Source organism: Mastomys coucha, unplaced genomic scaffold, assembly GCF_008632895.1.
Source record: "Mastomys coucha isolate ucsf_1 unplaced genomic scaffold, UCSF_Mcou_1 pScaffold16, whole genome shotgun sequence".
NCBI lineage: Eukaryota > Metazoa > Chordata > Mammalia > Rodentia > Muridae > Mastomys > Mastomys coucha.
The window spans coordinates 36,973,632-36,989,590 of record NW_022196898.1 but is presented as its reverse complement, the minus strand read 5'-3'; the positions used below and the strand labels follow the sequence as shown (position 1 = coordinate 36,989,590).

Genomic DNA, 15,959 nt, shown 5'->3' with positions numbered 1-15,959 from the left:
CTGGGGCGGGACGAACCCTGCGCATGCGCCGTGCGGGCGGTGGGCTGCGAGTCGAATGTCCGGGCTGCGGACGCTGCTGGGGTTGGGGCTGCTGGTTGCTGGCTCGCGCCTGCCACGGCTCGCAAGCCAGCAGAGTGTGTGCCGTGCAGGGCCCATCGGGTGGGGAACTCAGCGCCGGGGCTCGGAGACCATGGCGAGCGCGGCAGTGAAGTACCTGAGGTACGGCCGCGCTCTCCCGCGGGGGCGGGGCGGGGCAGGCCGCGACCCCCAGCACCCCAGGGGCGGACTCAGGCCAGGACTTCCCTCAGCCAGGAGGAGGCTCAGGCCGTGGACGAAGAGCTTTTTAACGAATACCAGTTCAGCGTGGATCAACTTATGGAGCTGGCCGGGTTGAGCTGTGCCACGGCCATTGCCAAGGTATGTGGCACAGCGAGCCTTTGTGGGGAGCGGGTGGGGAAACCCCGGGCGGTGGAGCACATGGCGGTGACTGCCCAACCCTTTGCACTTCTGCCTTCAGGCTTATCCCCCCACGTCTATGTCCAAGAGTCCCCCGACTGTCTTGGTCATCTGTGGCCCCGGAAATAACGGAGGGGATGGGCTGGTCTGTGCGCGACATCTCAAACTTTTTGTGAGTATGTGAACGAGAGTTTTTGTGGCAAGGTATAAGAATTCGGGATCGGAGATTAAATGGCTGCTTTCCTTTTCAACTAGGGATACCAGCCAACTATCTATTACCCCAAAAGACCTAGCAAACCGCTCTTCACTGGGCTGGTGACTCAGTGTCAGAAAATGGACATTCCTTTCCTTGGTGAAATGCCCCCAGAGGTAGGTGGGTTGATGCCTCATCTCTCCAGTAAGTACTGCCCTGACCTTCCCTTCCCTTCCAGACCAAGTTGGCCTGCCTAGTGTCTGTCTGCCCTAAAAAGTGCTCTCTGAATAAAAGTGGTGTAGAAGCCCCTCCATATTGTGTGCTCTACGACTTTCCAACACTAGCGACTCCAGACACTCCTATTCTGCAGCCAAACACCTCCCACAACATGCACCTAACAGTAATCTGACCCTCAGGGCCTCATCCTGAACCTTTTCTGTAGATGCATGGATTAAACGGTGAGAAATCAGAAATTACAAAAAAGTAAAAAACAAAAACAAAAAACCCACCCAAGTTATTCTATGGATGAGGATACTGACATGCAGAACTAGTCCCTTCTGGCTTCCAGTCTCAGGAAGCCTGAGACTGGCTGCCAGCCCCACTCACCAGTGACAGGCAGGTACTCAGAACAGAAAAAAAAATATGCCTGGATCCAGACTGGCCTGAATGAGTGACTCTTTTTTTCTCTGTGCCTTAGGAACCACTTTTATCCATGCTTCTGTGGTCAGTGGGTGCAGGGACAGCCCTCCCTATGTGACAACAGTTGTGACACTTTCTTCTTCCCGCACCCTCCCAGCCCATGATGGTTGATGAGCTGTATGATCTGGTGGTGGATGCCATCTTCGGCTTCAGTTTCAAGGGTGATGTTCGGGAGCCATTCCACAGTATCCTGAGTGTCATGAGCGGACTTACTGTGCCCATTGCTAGCATCGACATTCCCTCAGGTGCTGAGACTCAGGTGGCTGGGGGACTTGTGCTCAAACCTGGGTAAGGCTGGTACCCAGGGGACTGTCCCACATTAGGGCTGAGGAGCAAAGTTCATGCTGGCTGGCCCCATGGAAAACCAGAGCCAGATAGTACATGGGACTGAGAGTTCAGGTGGGGACTGAGGGGTTTCCCTCTTCCTCAGGGCCAGGCCTTCTGTGCTTGTTTATACTGCTTTCTCTCTTCAGGATGGGATGTAGAGAAGGGAAACCCTAATGGAATCCAACCAGACTTACTCATCTCACTGACAGCACCCAAGAAGTCTGCAACCCACTTTACTGGCCGATATCATTACCTTGGGGGTCGTTTTGTACCACCTGCTCTAGAGAAGAAGTACCAACTGAACCTGCCATCCTACCCTGACACAGAGTGTGTCTACCGTCTACAGTAAGGGCTGTGGGTAGTCAGGTTTCTCAATAAAGACTTGGTACCTTCTGTCTTGAAACTGGAGTCTTCTGGCCTTAATAATTATCAGTGGGTAACTCATAATAACTCAGGTGTGATACCTTTCACCCAGGAATGACTCTTACTTATTTTTAATACATAGAGAGGTAGATGACACCTCTAAACTAATTCAGCTTAGCATTGTAGCAAGACCCCCAGAGGTTAACAGAATTCCTTCAAGTCTCCAAGTGCCATCTAATTTGTGTTCAGACCTTCTCATCCTGGGAGTGGTGATGTCAACTGGGAATGACCTATAAGCTTGGGGCCCAAGCTCTCTTTTAATGATGATTAGAAATAGGCAGTCTTGAAAGGTAATCCAACCCATACATATAAATGTATGTTTTTCTTAATCTTCATGGCATTTAAAATGAAGACATTTTGCAGGGCATGACAATGCATGCCTCTAATCTAAGCACTGATGAGGCAGAGTTGCATGGATTTCTATGAGTCCTAGGAAAGCCAGAGCTATGTTAGAGAAACCCAGCCTCAAAAACAAAACAAACATATCATGTAAGTCTACATTTTCAGACTTTTAGAAGAGACATTCCAGCCGGGCAGTGGTGGCGCACGCCTTTAATCCCAGCACTTGGGAGGCAGAGGCAGGTGGATTTCTGAGTTAGAGGCCAGCCTGATCTACAGAGTGAGTTCCAGGACAGCCAGGGCTATACAGAGAAATCCTGTCTTGAAGAAAAACAAATAAAGAGACATTCCAAATATTCTTCCATCCTGATTCTTCTTTCCACCATCCTTTAGCTGGTGAGCTGCTGGGCACCAGGTTCATACTTTTTGGACAGGAAGTTTCACAGGGGAACACGTCCACCCACTCAGCTAGCATAGAATGCTTTGGCTTTCCTCAGCAGACTGGTGCTCCAGAGCTGCTTGCAGAGGAGTGTGCGGAAACCCTACCCCAAACTAGGCTACTCCTGAAAAGGAGCTGAGATCCGCTTTAGACCCTCAGTCCCTCTTCCGCTTCTTCTTTTTGGCTCTCTCCTTTGGGTATTGCTGACTTCTCTCACCTTCATCCTCTGCTTCCCAAGTCCTGCCATTATCTTTATTGCTTACATCCAAGACCTCCTCACAGCACTGCTGTCTTTTCTTTTTGTCTTTTCTTCTAACCTTTCTCTCTCCTTTTGTTAGGTCATCCTTCCCTTCTTCCTCTTGGGTATCTCTGTCCTCCCCACACATCTGACGCTTCTTGCTGCGTCTCTTGGGGTCTTTATCTGCTCCACTGTTGACTGTCACATCTCTGCCTCCTTCATCACAGACTCCCATCTCCCCCTCTTCTTCATGGTACTGCTTCCTCCTTTTCTTCTTTTTCCTTGAAGACCAATCAGATGGCTCTGTGCTCAGTTCTCTGGGCCCACTCTCTCCTGCAGCCTCTTCCTCCTCACTTCCTATAGCTATTCCTTCTCTCTCATCTTTCCGCCTCCTTTTCTTCTTCTTGCTTTTCCTGAAGCTCTTGTCAGTGTGTTCCAGCAGCTCTTCGCCTAGACTCTTTTCAGTTGTTACAGCCTCTTCCTCTTCTTTCTGCTTCCTCTTCTTTTTCTTTTTGTGGGAAGGCTCGCTGTCCGTCAGTGGTTGAGAGGTGCCCACGGCCTTTGAGCCTTTGAGCTGAGCCAGAAAGGCCTGCTCTTGGGCCTCCAGGCGAGCAAGCTTGGCCTTCATGGTAATTCCAATCCGGGCAGCCCTAAGACAGATGATGGGTTATTACAGAGAAAGTTGGGAATAGAGGGAGGGAGCTGCTTGGCTTCAAACATGAACTTGTCAACAGCAGCAATTATTCCCTTGGAATGAAAATAATTGGGATGGGGCTGGAGAAATGGCTCAGTGGTTAAGAGTACTGACTATACTTCCGAAAATCCTGAGTTCAAATCCCAGCAACTACATGGTGGCTCACAACCATCTGCAATGAGATCTGACACCCTCTTCTGGTAGTATGAAGACAATTTCAGGGTACTTAGATATAATAATAAATAAACAATAATAATTGGGAGGTGGCAAGGCTAATAATAGTAATAATAATAATAATTGGGAGGTGGCACAGGCTGTCCTCAAGCATGGGCAGAAAAGATGTGAAACCAGAAAGTGACCACAACTTACTTGTGTGCTGTTCGCCCCTCACAAGCTTTGAGTAGCATCTCATCAGTTAGACTGCAAGGGCAGATGACAAGTTACAAACAGATATGGTAAGAGGGCTTGTCTCTCTCTCTCCCCGCCCCCCCAAAAAATATTCACCTTCACTATTCAAAACCTGGCACTTTCTTGAAGTGCTAAGAATACAAGGATTAGTACAATCTAATTAATCCTACAAACACACACCTACTATCCTCCAACAAGAGCTCAGTCAAGCATTAGGCTTAGGTTCATTCTCTTTAAGATCCCAAAGCACCTCCCACATGCCCTCAGTACCAAGATAAAGTCTCACATCTTTGGGGGCATGGGCTCATGGTTGTCAACATCATTGCAGCTCCCCAAGTTGCTCTCAGGCTTCTCTTCACCTGAGGTTAGTGTGGCTGTCTAGAAGAAAAGAATCATGGAGATGCATGAAGCCAACTTAATACCATTACCAACTCTCCTCCATTTCTGAAATCCCTAGGGAGTCACTGCCCAAGGCATGAATCTGACAGCCCCCCACCATTGTTCCTTGTAAAGTCATGTAGCCTGCACAGTTTAATTTGGGCAGGAGATGATGGGCCACAGTTATTGGGAAGTAGAGCAGCCATGGCCTCTGTGGCTCACTGCAGGCCGATTGTAGGACAAGCAGGGAAAACTGCTCTGAGTGTTCATAGTGGAGTAGGTGCCAGCATCTGACAATATTCTTGTTTAACTAGACTCATAACCTATTATGGGCCACGTAGGTGAAATAGATCCAGGTAGATAGCTCAGCTGGTAACAATACTTGCTCTGCAAGCATGAGGACCTAAGTGCAGATCTCCAGCACCCACATAACTGCTGAGCAGGCAGGCATGCTGCTCACCTGTAGTCTCAGCAAGCAGGCTACCGTGGTAGCTAAACTAGACAAGTTGGCAAGCTCTGGATTGAAATAAGAGACCCTAGCTCAGTATATAAGGTGGAGATCAAAAAGATACATAGCCTCCATCTGCAAACATGCATTCCCACGCATATGTCAACACATATACACACACCAAAATGAAAAAGGAAGGAAGGAAGGGATGGAGGGATGAGTCCAGTCCAGATGTAATGACATTGGCAGTTATCATGAATGTTGTCTGTCTCACAGATAACTCAGGCCAGGGTTTGGGGAGTGGCTTCTAGAGAGCATGTATGTGTACTCTGAAAGCAAGAAATGGTTAGCAGGTAAAGGGTAAAGAACAACTGACAGGAAAGGGCAGGTGGGAAAACACAGCTTCTTTTTTTTTTTTTTTGGTTTTTCGAGACAGGGTTTCTCTGTGTAGCCCTGGCTGTCCTGGAACTCACTCTGTAGACGAGGCTGGCCTCGGACTCAGAAGTCCGCCTGCCTCTGCCTCCCAAGTGCTGGGATTAAAGGCGTGTACCACTCCGCCTGGCAAAATACAGCTTCTTAAAGGAGAAAAAAAGACCTGCTGGCTAGTGTGCACTGGTCCCAGAAAGAAGTGAGTGAGACCTGAAGAATAAAGGGCCATAGACAGTCTCATTAAAAAGGATGGAGCTGGACAGTGGTGGTGCACACCTTCAATCCCAGCGCTCATGAGGCAGAGGCAGGTAGACATCTGAGTTTGAGGCTAGCCTAGTCTATAGAGTTTCAAGACAGCCAGGGCTACACAGAAAATCTGTTTTAAAAAACAAAAGCAAACAAAAAGGATCATGATACTATAACTGTCTTTTGCTACTTTGTGGGTTCTTCTTTCTTCTACCCTTCACCTATTTTCTTCCATCCTTTCAACCCCCCCCAACACTAGATAAAAGAGGGGAGGAAAGGATAGAAAGAAAAGGAGGCAATGTTATTGTTAGACTACTTCCTACTGATTAGGAGCATGGAATTCCTGGAGGCAAGTTTGATCTTCACTGACAGGATATCTGATTTTTTTTTTCTTCTTTGTGTATGACTACTTAACAAACAACCAACAACCCACAACACCATCGGGCACATGCCTTTAATCTCATCACTTGGGAGGCAGAGGCAGGCGGATTTCTGAGTTCGAGGCCAGCTTGGTCTACAGAGTGAGTTCCACGACAGCCAGGGCTACACAGAGAACCCTGTCTCAAAAAACCTAAACCAAACCAAAACAAAACAAAACAAAAAAACAAACCACAACACCCTTCCTCTGGGGCCTAGCATTTATATACCCTCTGAAAAGTCCCCAGAATTCCAAACATCACAGAATCGAAGAAACTACTTTCTGCTAGCAAAACCACACCCCTGCTAGAGCATGAGGCAAATCATAGTCAGCTGCTGACTGCAATCTGAAGCAGACCCCCATATCCCACACCTGAGATTAAAACAAAAACATATGCCCATAATATTTCTGTGTTTTCCAAAGAACCCAAAATTCTCACTACATAATACAATGTGTTTCAGAGAGAACCTTATGGATGCTTTGTAGGTCACCTGACTATGGTGGAGATTGAGAATAGAGGCTGAGGCTCTTAAAGAGGCAAGGATTGCCTGAACTGAGTAGATGTCAAGATATAGAAACAGGGAAGGGTTGCTAGATAACCATGAAAGCCCTGAGCACAGAATCTATGCTCACTAACTACTGGCTTCTGTTCTTTTTGCCTTTACTAATCAGCTGTGGGCTCTTCCGCAAACCATTTTTACTCTTTGGGTCACATATATAAAATAAGGATGGACCAGGCAACATCACAGGACTCTTCTGGCTTCTAACTCTTTTTAAATTATACACCAACATATCCCACCCCAGCAGCTCCTAACTAAATGACGACTCTCCCTCCCACTGTGCACTGCTGCTTCCCCAGCAGATGGGATGGTCCATGGAACCTTAACATTTCAGTTCTGGGTGAGGGCATGGGCACAGCAAGGCTGGACACAGGATCTGGGTGTACTGGGATATCCTGGGAATTAGTTGGACCCAGGGAGATGGGAGCAGTTGAGAGCTGGATCTCTCACTCTAGTACCTTCACAAACTTCTGATACAGCAAACTGGGCTTGGGGTGACTGCGCTGGGTGGTCTCCTTGGAAAGGTGCCTTATCTGCACTCCATCCTGTTGGAAAATGTCGTGAGAAAGCAGCATGCTGAACTGCCCTACCCCACTCCAGGCCTGCAGGTTTCTTCGAGATACCTGATAAGATCATACCTTCCCAGAGTCCACTACCAAGTTGGCGGCAGTCTTGTTGAAGAGATCACTCCACCAGTGGTCTGTAAATTCCTTGGCAGGGTCGTGTCCCACCTCCATGTGAATAATAAGTAGAAGTCACAGTCTGAGCACTGCCCACTGGTCCTCATGGGTCCCCTCTCCCATTCATGCTGACCACCTCCCAGTCTTACCCCATGGGTATCTTGCTTCAGTGTCACCCTGAGGGCCTGGGTAATGCCATTCTCTCTCCGGCCCAGGCCCTTGCCTGCAGAGGAGAGTGAGTGATTTATTCTGTAGCCTGACCTGACCTCACCAAGTCTTCCTGGGCTAACTGCCATTCCTTTACTGATCAATGAGTATACTCTGTGCCTTTCAGAAACCTACCTCACTCCATTCCTTCTAGGCTTGCTCAGTAAATGCCTCCGTCTGAGGGAGAAATACCTTTTCTATCTCCTTGGGGCCTCCTCTAATTTGTCCAACCATTTGCCCCTCCCTCATTGTCCCTCGTTATCCAAAATGAGGATCTCTCCCATTCTTCCCTAATCCAGATGGGTCAGAAAACGTATGCTTATAAAGATTTCTCTTTAAGCTGGTCTCTCCTCTGGTTGAACTGGCATGGGGCAGAGGAGAGTAGGGAGTTGGGAGGATATAGAAGAAACCCTAGAACACCTTGAGTCCATCCATGCTTCAGCAGCTGCTCTTCAGCAAACTTCATCCCACGACTCTTGACCTCTGGGGTGACACTCATGGTAGGGTCTGTCCTCAGGTTCTCTCCAGGAAAAATGCAGCACCATCCTTTGAATAGGGAAAGAAAGGACTGGAGGTGAAGCTTAGATAGCAGGGTGCTTCTCTTGTACACACAAAGCCTCAGGCTTCAACCCCAGCATCATGTAAAATAAGGCATGCTGGTCTACACATGTAACCCCAGCAGTTGGAATGTGGAGTTCATATCATCTACAAATATACAAAAAGGTTGAAGCCAGCCTGTGCTATATGAGACCCTAAATGAGTAAAAAAAAGAAAGCGGTGGTAGTGTGGGCTAGGGCTGTATCTTAGTATACCTTAGTAGGTAGAATGCATGAGGTCCTGGGTTCAATCCCTAGCATTGTATAACCAGATGTGGTAGTGCATCCCTGTAATTCCAGCTCTGGGGAAGTGGCAGCAGAAGGCTCAGGAGTTCAAGGCTGACTAGGAGCTTGGGACCAATCTGGAATGCTTGAGACCCTGTCTGTGCCTAAAGTACATAAAGCTGCTTGTGTAAGATGTCTCTGTGTATGCCCAAGTGTATGTATATGCATTACATGCATGCAGGAACCAGAGTTATAGTTGTGAGCTGCTATGTGGGTGCTGGCAGGTCCTCTACAAGAGCAGTAAGTGCTCTTAACCACTGAACCATCTCTCCAGCCCTTGAATTCTTCTTGAGTCCTGGGAGACACCAGGAGGAAGTGTTCTCTGGAGAGTCCTCTCTCTGGTCAAAGGGGCCAACACCCCACACAAAGGATGAGGGAGGGGGCATGTTAATACGGATACCTAGGTGCTGGCATCAGGCTACACTGAAGCCTTATGAATGTGAAAACTTTCATTCAATCTTGCCACCCTACTCAAGTGACAAAGGAAGCTGAGCCTTAAATAGCTTAGGTGGTGTGATGGTTGGTATTACTATCAACATGGCAGGAATTACCTGGATGGCAAGCCTCCAGTTACACCTGTAGATTAGATTAGTTAGCCTCTGTACAGGTCTGTGAGAGATTAGCTTTTTTAAGTTAACTGAGGTGGGAAGACGTCAATCAGTGCCACCATTCACTGGCCTTGAGTCCTAGACTAAAGGAAGCTATGGCCAGAAAAATGGCTCAGTGGGCAAAGGAGCTTCCTGTCAAAACTAATGTTTAGTCCTAGAGACCTACTTAGTGGGAAGGAGAGAACAAACTTCCATAGGCTGTCTTCCGCCAGCCATACCCATGCTCATGCTCATGCTCATGCTCTCTCTCTCTCTCTCTCTCTCTCTCTCTCTTGCTCTCTCTCTCTCTCTCTCTCTCTCTCTCCCCCCCCCTCTTTCTCTCTCTCTCTCTCACACACACACACACACTCTTAAAATGTAAGGCAGCACGGGCAGCTTGCTAGACTAAGTTACACAACTAAGTATGAAGAATTCAAATCAGGAAGCCTGTGTGCAGAGTCTGTTTACATAGTGAAAACAAAGCTCTGAAGTGTTTGGTAACTTGAGCTAGAGACTGGTACTTAAGAGAGCCTATAGTCTACACCTATTATCCAACATCTGCACTGACTTGGAGTGGAAGCCAAACCTTCTGCTCATGTGACTGCCTTATCAGGCTTCCAGAAGCTTTTACTTGAAAATGGTCAATCATAGGGAGGAAATGCTAACTAAGTAAACAAAGGTGGCTGTTATGCACTCTCACCTCACTATACCTCAGAGACAGTCCTGTCAAGTAGGTATCGTTTTCATCTTACAAGTGAGGAAAACAGGGCCTGGGTTTCTTGCCTATTCAGGAAATTTGAATACGATCCCTGATTCTAAGTAGCCAAATATTTCGTCACAATAACTCACACATACTTCCCTTTGCCCCAGAATGGCATTACCCAACTTGTACACTAAATTTACCTCCAAAGTATAAGATGGCACATCACACAAGTCTCTGAAAAGTTAGACTACTAATATCAGTTTGTGCTAACATAATTTGTTATGGACATAACTGCTTTTTGTTTTTGTTTTTGTTTTTGTTTTTGTTTTATGTATCCCTGGCTAGTCTGAAACTCTATGTAGACCAAGCTGGTCTCACACTCACAGAGATCAGCTTGGTTCTGCCTACCAAGTGCTGGGATCAAAAGTATGAGCCACTGCCCCTGGCTACAGAAAAAAAGCTGACTAGTGCGTCTCCTGGAGCAAACCTGGAACTTCTCAACGAGGCAGCTCTAAAGGGCAAACTTCCATTAGATCTAAGGCTATTACCCTTTATGAAGTCCAACACAACTTCAGGCAATATTCCTAAACATTATATATTAGGTTTAAGAATGAGGAGCAGGATTTCCATCCATAGAAGGTGACAGGCATCTACCTGTCCATCAAGACATGGACTGTCCAGGTCTCCAAGGAATAAGCTGGAAAAGGGTATTTAATAGGTGTAAGTGACATCTGAATGTTTCTAGGTTTATGTAATAGCAAAGTACAATAGAGAACTTTACAAAGCAGGAAATAAAAATCCAGAATCTGATTTGGGAGCTCCTTACTCCTTGTGAGTGGGAATGTTATCATCAGGTAGTAGAAGGCATGGCTCAAGAGAGACGGGCTCAGAAAACCTGCTCTGTACCTCAGTAAATCCAGTAACAGACACTTTCAAGAGCAGAATGAGACAGAATTCTTACAAGAACACTTCAGTGAGTGCAAACGCCCAGCTTTCTCTTGGTGCTGCTAAAATAGCTGTAAACATCATTTCTTTTTTTTTTTAAAGATTTATTTATTACTATGCATAAGTACACTGTAGTTGTCTTCAGACGTGCTAGAAGATGGCATCAGATCTCATTATGGGTGGTTGTTAGCCACCATGTGGGTGGGATTTGAACTCGGGACCTTTGGAAGAGCAGTCAGTGCTCTTACCCACTGAGCCATCTATCTCTCCAGCCCCTGTAAACACCATTTCAAATGCATTCATATGGACTGCACTCTTGGGAAACACACAGCAAGTGACTCAGGAGCTTTTAGACTCAAGGGAAAGGTCTTTGAAGCGTTAATCATCGATGTGGAAACTTGGTGGGACCAGAGTCTGCAGGGACTTAAATACAGAAGCCAGGCGGTGTGCTGATGATACAGGAATCACACAGGCCAGGGCCAGCACTTATAACTGGGAACCTGAAGAGGGCCAGCTCTGTCCTGGTCTGCTTCTCTCTTCTTTTGCCTGATTCTCCCAGAGGACACAGACTAGCCAGGTCTATAGGACCTTATGTGTGTTTCAGGCTCCGTGAGCTGGGATGTCCTTTCACATCTGCAGTGTTTCTCTTTGTGATCAGCCTTCTGCCCAAACCTGGCTCCACAGCCCTCCATTCTCTCTTATACTTCCTCCTTACTTTTCTCTGCCAACGCAGGACTAACCACTCATTCTACCCTGAGTTTCTTTCCTTTGTACCATATTCTGTTACTCTCTGAAATGACTGGTGCTTATTTGCTTTTATGTTTGGCTATTACTGTATTTCACAGTAGGCCTACTCTTTGATACTGATTGTGTAGATGGTATTCTAATTTCTAATCATTAGTCTAGAGGAAAAAGACAGCTCAGCCCTAGAATATTGTAGGCCCCTCTGAACATTGTAAATACTTCTGAAAGAGTAAAGGTATTTTTTAAAACTTAAAAAAAAAATTAGTTTAGTTGTATGAGTGTTTTGCCTGCATGTAAATGTACCATGTGCACACAGTGCCATCAGAAACCAGAAGAGGCTGTTCAGTGCTCTAGAACTGATGTTGTAAGTGGCTGTGAGCTACCATGTGGGTGCTGAGAACTAAAGTAGGTCCTCTGGAAGGGAAGTACTCTTAATAACTGAGCCACCTCTCCCACCCACTAAATAAATTCCACCCATGACCTAATCCCATCAAGGAACACAAAACACCAAGGTAGCATAACTCCTCCAAAAACTGAAGAGACCAGGAGATAAAAAGTGGTCAGGACTTCAGGACAGGACTTCAAAAGTACCATGTAAAAAGCCAAGCAAGGTGGTGTGCACTTGTAATCCCAGTGATAGCCAGCCAACCCAGCCTAATAAATTAGAGACTTCATCCCAAGAATCAGGTGGTTAATTCCTGAGGTTGACCTCTGGCCTCGATATGCTTGCACCCACCACACACATTTGCTCACATATACATTTCAAGCAAACAAACACCCCAGGGGCTGGAGAGATGGCTCAGTGGTTAAGAGCACTGGCTGCTTTTCCAGAGGACCTGGGTTTGATTCCCAGCACCCATAGGGCAACTCACAACCTTCAGTTCCAGGGGATTAGGTACCCTCCTCTGGTCTCCTCAGCAAATCAGTCATACATGTGGCACACAGACATACAAGCAGGCAAAATACCTGTACACAAGAATTCTTGTTAGGTTTGTTTATTTATTGAATTAAGCCACTAAGTCTATAGTCATTTGTTTTGTAGCAATGAAGCTAATGCACAAGATAGTGGCTGACAATAGGCTATTAGAAGAGATGAAGTTATTGATATGATGTATAAAACAAGTTTTGGGGTCTGGAGAGATCACTCAATGGTTAAGAGCACTTACTGCTCTTGCAGAGAACAGGGGCTTGGTTCCCAGCAAGAACAAGGCAGTTTACATCTTCCCACACCTCTTACTGGCATCCAGCATGCATTGGATGCACATAATACAAGCAGGCAAAAACACTTGTATACATTAAATAATACATGAATTTTTAAAAATTAAATAGCCAGTCATAGTGACTCACACCTTTAATTCCAGCACTAGGGAGGCTAAGGGCAGGTGAATCTCTCAATTCAAGGCCAGCCTGGTCTTCAGAGAAACCCTGTCTCAAAAAAAATCAAAATAAAATAATAAAACAGTTCTGCCAGCTCTGTATGGTAAAGCTCATTGAGTTCCAGGCCAGTAAAGGGGGCATTGTAAAAGCCTGTCTCAAATTTAGATAGATAGATAGATAGATAGATAGATAGATAGATAGATAGATAGATAATCAATTCTATCAGTTCTCAAAATGTGATTCAGGGCCCCCTTTGTGCTGAGACTTTTCTAGAGACCTATGAGGTCAAAGTCTTTTCTCAGAAATCCTCCCACATTACTCCCCCGACCCCCTCGCTTATTTTTTGAGACAGGTTTCTTTGTGCAGTCTTGGCTGTCCTGGAACTAGCTCTGTATATGAGGCTGGCCTCAAAGGCATGCACCTCCAGTGCCCGCTCCCGCTATTTCTCACGATTGCATAGACTGTGTAGTTTCCCAGGTACCACACCAATGATATCAATAGTTTGTTAAGGAAATATGTTCTTGTGTACTCTGGTGTCTAGGAATATTCTTCAATTCTGCATAGCTAAATGCCCCAAAGCTCACAAAACCTTATAGAATGGAGGCAGGGCGTTAGCAGGTGTCTTGTGACTATGAGTTCAAGAAGAATCACATGTCTATCCACCTTTCCACTAGGAAGGATGATTACATAAAGCCCAAATGAAACGGAACTGTGAGCACAGCAACGGAAAAACAGGGTGAAGAAGTGGTCCTACCTTCCCTCTTGGATTTTTTGTTTTTGAGGTCGCACTAATTAGCCTGGCTGGCTAGGCTTACACAGGCCTGCCTCTCTTCCAGGTGCTACCTTGCTTCTTGATATGGAAACACAAGTAAAATCTAGATGCTGAGGTCACCATGCAACTACCACCTCTCAGATATTATCTCTGATTGTTTTAACAGTAAGAATAATCATACCCCACACTTTGTGGTGCATTGACTCACCACGAACCTGCTATTAACACTGCTTCACGTGGATCATCTCATTGATGCCTGCCAACATCTTATCCTTAATTTATGAAGAAGAAATCGAACACTGATAATTCGAACACCAAACAACTGGCCAGTAGTAGATCCAGGATTGGTAGTGAGGCATTTTGTTCTTTCTGCTGTAAGACTTCCCACATTCTATTTCTCATCACAGTAATTCAAAACCACACTCCCCAGAAGTCGGAGACAAGCTTTATTTCCCAGCCCTTGAGAATCGTTCAGCGTTTCTGGACTGAATTGAGTGACACTGTAGGGATCGCTTTTAAGGCACTTGCAATAGACAGGCGTGGACAGACGCAGCCTGCTCTGTGAAGGCTGAAAGTACACTGTGAGACGCTGTCTCCTCTCCAGCCAGTTTCTAGGGGATGGCCAGAGCCACCCATTTGCAGCAGCCTAGAAGACCAGCCGCCGCCTTTTCCTCCTGTTATAAATCCAAGCCCCGCAACCACAGAGTCGGCAGGGTAGAACTACCCTCGGATCTTCGCCTTTGCTCCCGCCCCTGGGGAAAGCAAGCTCCTTACCGTCTGTCAGTGTACAGTCCTCTCCGTGGAAGCACGTGTCACACCCGACTTCGGTGCGGCCATCTTCCCGGAAGTGAACTTCAGCCCCTCTAGGATGCAGAAACCATAGAGACGCCCTGACAGTGACCCCGCCCCTGGGTGGTTGCCACGGAAACTGAGTTCCTACTAGGTGCAAGTTTCCTTCCCGCAGTTTCTGGAAGCAAATGCGCCGCCCTAACCTCTGTTTCGGGTCCCTCCCCCCGACCCAGTCCTGAGCTTTCCCAAGGCCTTGTCTCGCTTGAGGCGTGGACGGTCAGGCTCTGCACAGCGCTGTAGTTCGGTGGAATCAGCACTGTTTGCACACTACCTTGTGCCAGGACTAGTCCCTTTCCTACTGGGAACACCAGGACGCTTAAGATTCGACCCTTAACTTGGAGGAGCATAGCAGGGTGGTGGTGGCTCACGCCTTTAATCCCAGCACTTGGGAAGCAGAGGCAGGTGGATTTCTGAGTTCGAGGCCAGCCTGGTCTACAGAGTGAGTTCCAGGACAGCCAGAACTATACAGAGAAACCCTGTCTCGAAAAAAACAAAAAAAACAAAAAAACAAAAATAAAAAAACAAAAAACGAGGCGAGACGGGGTCCGAAGGCAGCTTCGGAGCTGCACAAGTGTACTATCACCACCAGCTGTTGTAGGTTTCTGCGGCCGCCCAAAAACAAGGGGAAAAGAGCATTTCATATTGCCTCCCCATATCGGGATATCCTTTCGCTTGACATCTAGAACCCAATTAGGACAAAGGATATAATAAAGAAAATACATTGGGGGCAGAAGAGATAGCTAACCCGTTAAGAGTGTTTCTGATTCAGTTCCCAACACCCACATGGATTCCAGAGGATCCAACACCTTCACTTCTTAAGTGCAGATGCATACATGCAGGCAACGCACACACAGATAAAATTGCATGCTTAAAAATTAATTAAAAAGGGGGCTGGTGAGATGGCTCAGCAGGGAAGAGCACCGGCTGCTCTTCGGAAGGTCCTGAGTTCAAATCCCAGCAACCACATGGTGGCTCACAACCACCCATAATGAGATCTGACGCCCTCGTCTGGTGCGTCTGAAGACAGCTACAGTGTACTTACATATAATAAATAAAAAAAAATTAATTAAAAAGAAAAGAATGTACAGTGGGGAGTGAGCCAAAAAGTCAAGAGATTATGTTCCCATGGGGATGGCTTGGCACAGAGGGCAAATAGTGACTGCAGGAACCATGGATCTGGAACTGTAAAATGGAAACAGGCAGCCCCTTCTATTTTTCTCCCCACACTGAACACAGTTATGGGGAATTTTCTAAATGTACTACCCTTGCTTTTTAGCTTCTGTAGTCTTGTTTCTGGCTAACTATTCTTGTTAACTAAAGTGTATCAACCCAGGACGTGGTTTTTGTGCTTAAAAGCTCACCCTGAGAAAAACTCCAGGCTACACTGGGATCCTAAAGACCCAGCTAATAAAGACTTTCTGTTATCTGTTGTTCTTTTGTTTGTTTTTGTTTTTTTGTTTTGTTTTGTTTTTATGAGACAGGGTTTCTCTGTGTAGCCCTGGCTGTCCTGGAACTCACT

The 15,959-nt window shown here is 46.5% G+C and overlaps 2 protein-coding genes across 3 annotated transcripts; one reads left to right on the top strand and one right to left on the bottom strand.

Moving 5' to 3' along the window:
• Naxe (NAD(P)HX epimerase) lies at nucleotides 1-2,078 on the top strand. Its single transcript, XM_031374334.1, has 6 exons — nucleotides 1-219; nucleotides 309-417; nucleotides 518-628; nucleotides 712-825; nucleotides 1,446-1,593; nucleotides 1,822-2,078. Exons 1-6 carry the CDS (start codon nucleotides 56-58, stop codon nucleotides 2,022-2,024), a joined length of 849 nt encoding a protein of 282 aa, XP_031230194.1. The 5' UTR covers nucleotides 1-55; the 3' UTR covers nucleotides 2,025-2,078.
• Nucleotides 2,079-2,156: 78 nt separating this feature from the next.
• On the bottom strand, nucleotides 2,157-14,449 carry Gpatch4 (G-patch domain containing 4). Of its 2 annotated transcripts, XM_031374332.1 has the most exons (8): nucleotides 14,366-14,443; nucleotides 8,003-8,128; nucleotides 7,525-7,598; nucleotides 7,334-7,426; nucleotides 7,154-7,240; nucleotides 4,503-4,594; nucleotides 4,178-4,228; nucleotides 2,157-3,764 (listed from the first exon to the last, which is right to left on the bottom strand). In XM_031374332.1, the coding sequence occupies exons 2-8, from the start codon at nucleotides 8,079-8,081 to the stop codon at nucleotides 3,032-3,034; spliced, it is 1,209 nt and encodes a 402-aa protein (XP_031230192.1). In that variant the 5' UTR covers nucleotides 8,082-8,128; nucleotides 14,366-14,443; the 3' UTR covers nucleotides 2,157-3,031. The 2 variants fall into 2 exon arrangements, with proteins under 2 accessions (XP_031230192.1, XP_031230193.1); XM_031374333.1 differs by lacking the exon at nucleotides 7,525-7,598 and having other exon boundaries at nucleotides 14,366-14,449.
• Between the last annotated feature and the right edge of the window lie 1,510 nt (nucleotides 14,450-15,959).

Excerpts from the sequence above, each read along its gene's own strand:
- Naxe (XM_031374334.1), top strand. The coding sequence starts at position 56 with ATGTCCGGGCTGCGGACGCTGCTGGGGTTGGGGCTGCTGGTTGCTGGC. Across the intron at positions 629-711 it reads CGCGACATCTCAAACTTTTT|GGATACCAGCCAACTATCTA; the intron begins GTGAGTATGTGA and ends CTTTTCAACTAG. Across the intron at positions 1,594-1,821 it reads TAGCATCGACATTCCCTCAG|GATGGGATGTAGAGAAGGGA; the intron begins GTGCTGAGACTC and ends TTCTCTCTTCAG.
- Gpatch4 (XM_031374332.1), bottom strand. The coding sequence starts at position 8,081 with ATGAGTGTCACCCCAGAGGTCAAGAGTCGTGGGATGAAGTTTGCTGAA. Across the intron at positions 7,599-8,002 it reads GAAGCATGGATGGACTCAAG|GCAAGGGCCTGGGCCGGAGA; the intron begins GTGTTCTAGGGT and ends TCTCCTCTGCAG. Across the intron at positions 3,765-4,177 it reads GAGGGGCGAACAGCACACAA|GGCTGCCCGGATTGGAATTA; the intron begins GTAAGTTGTGGT and ends CATCTGTCTTAG.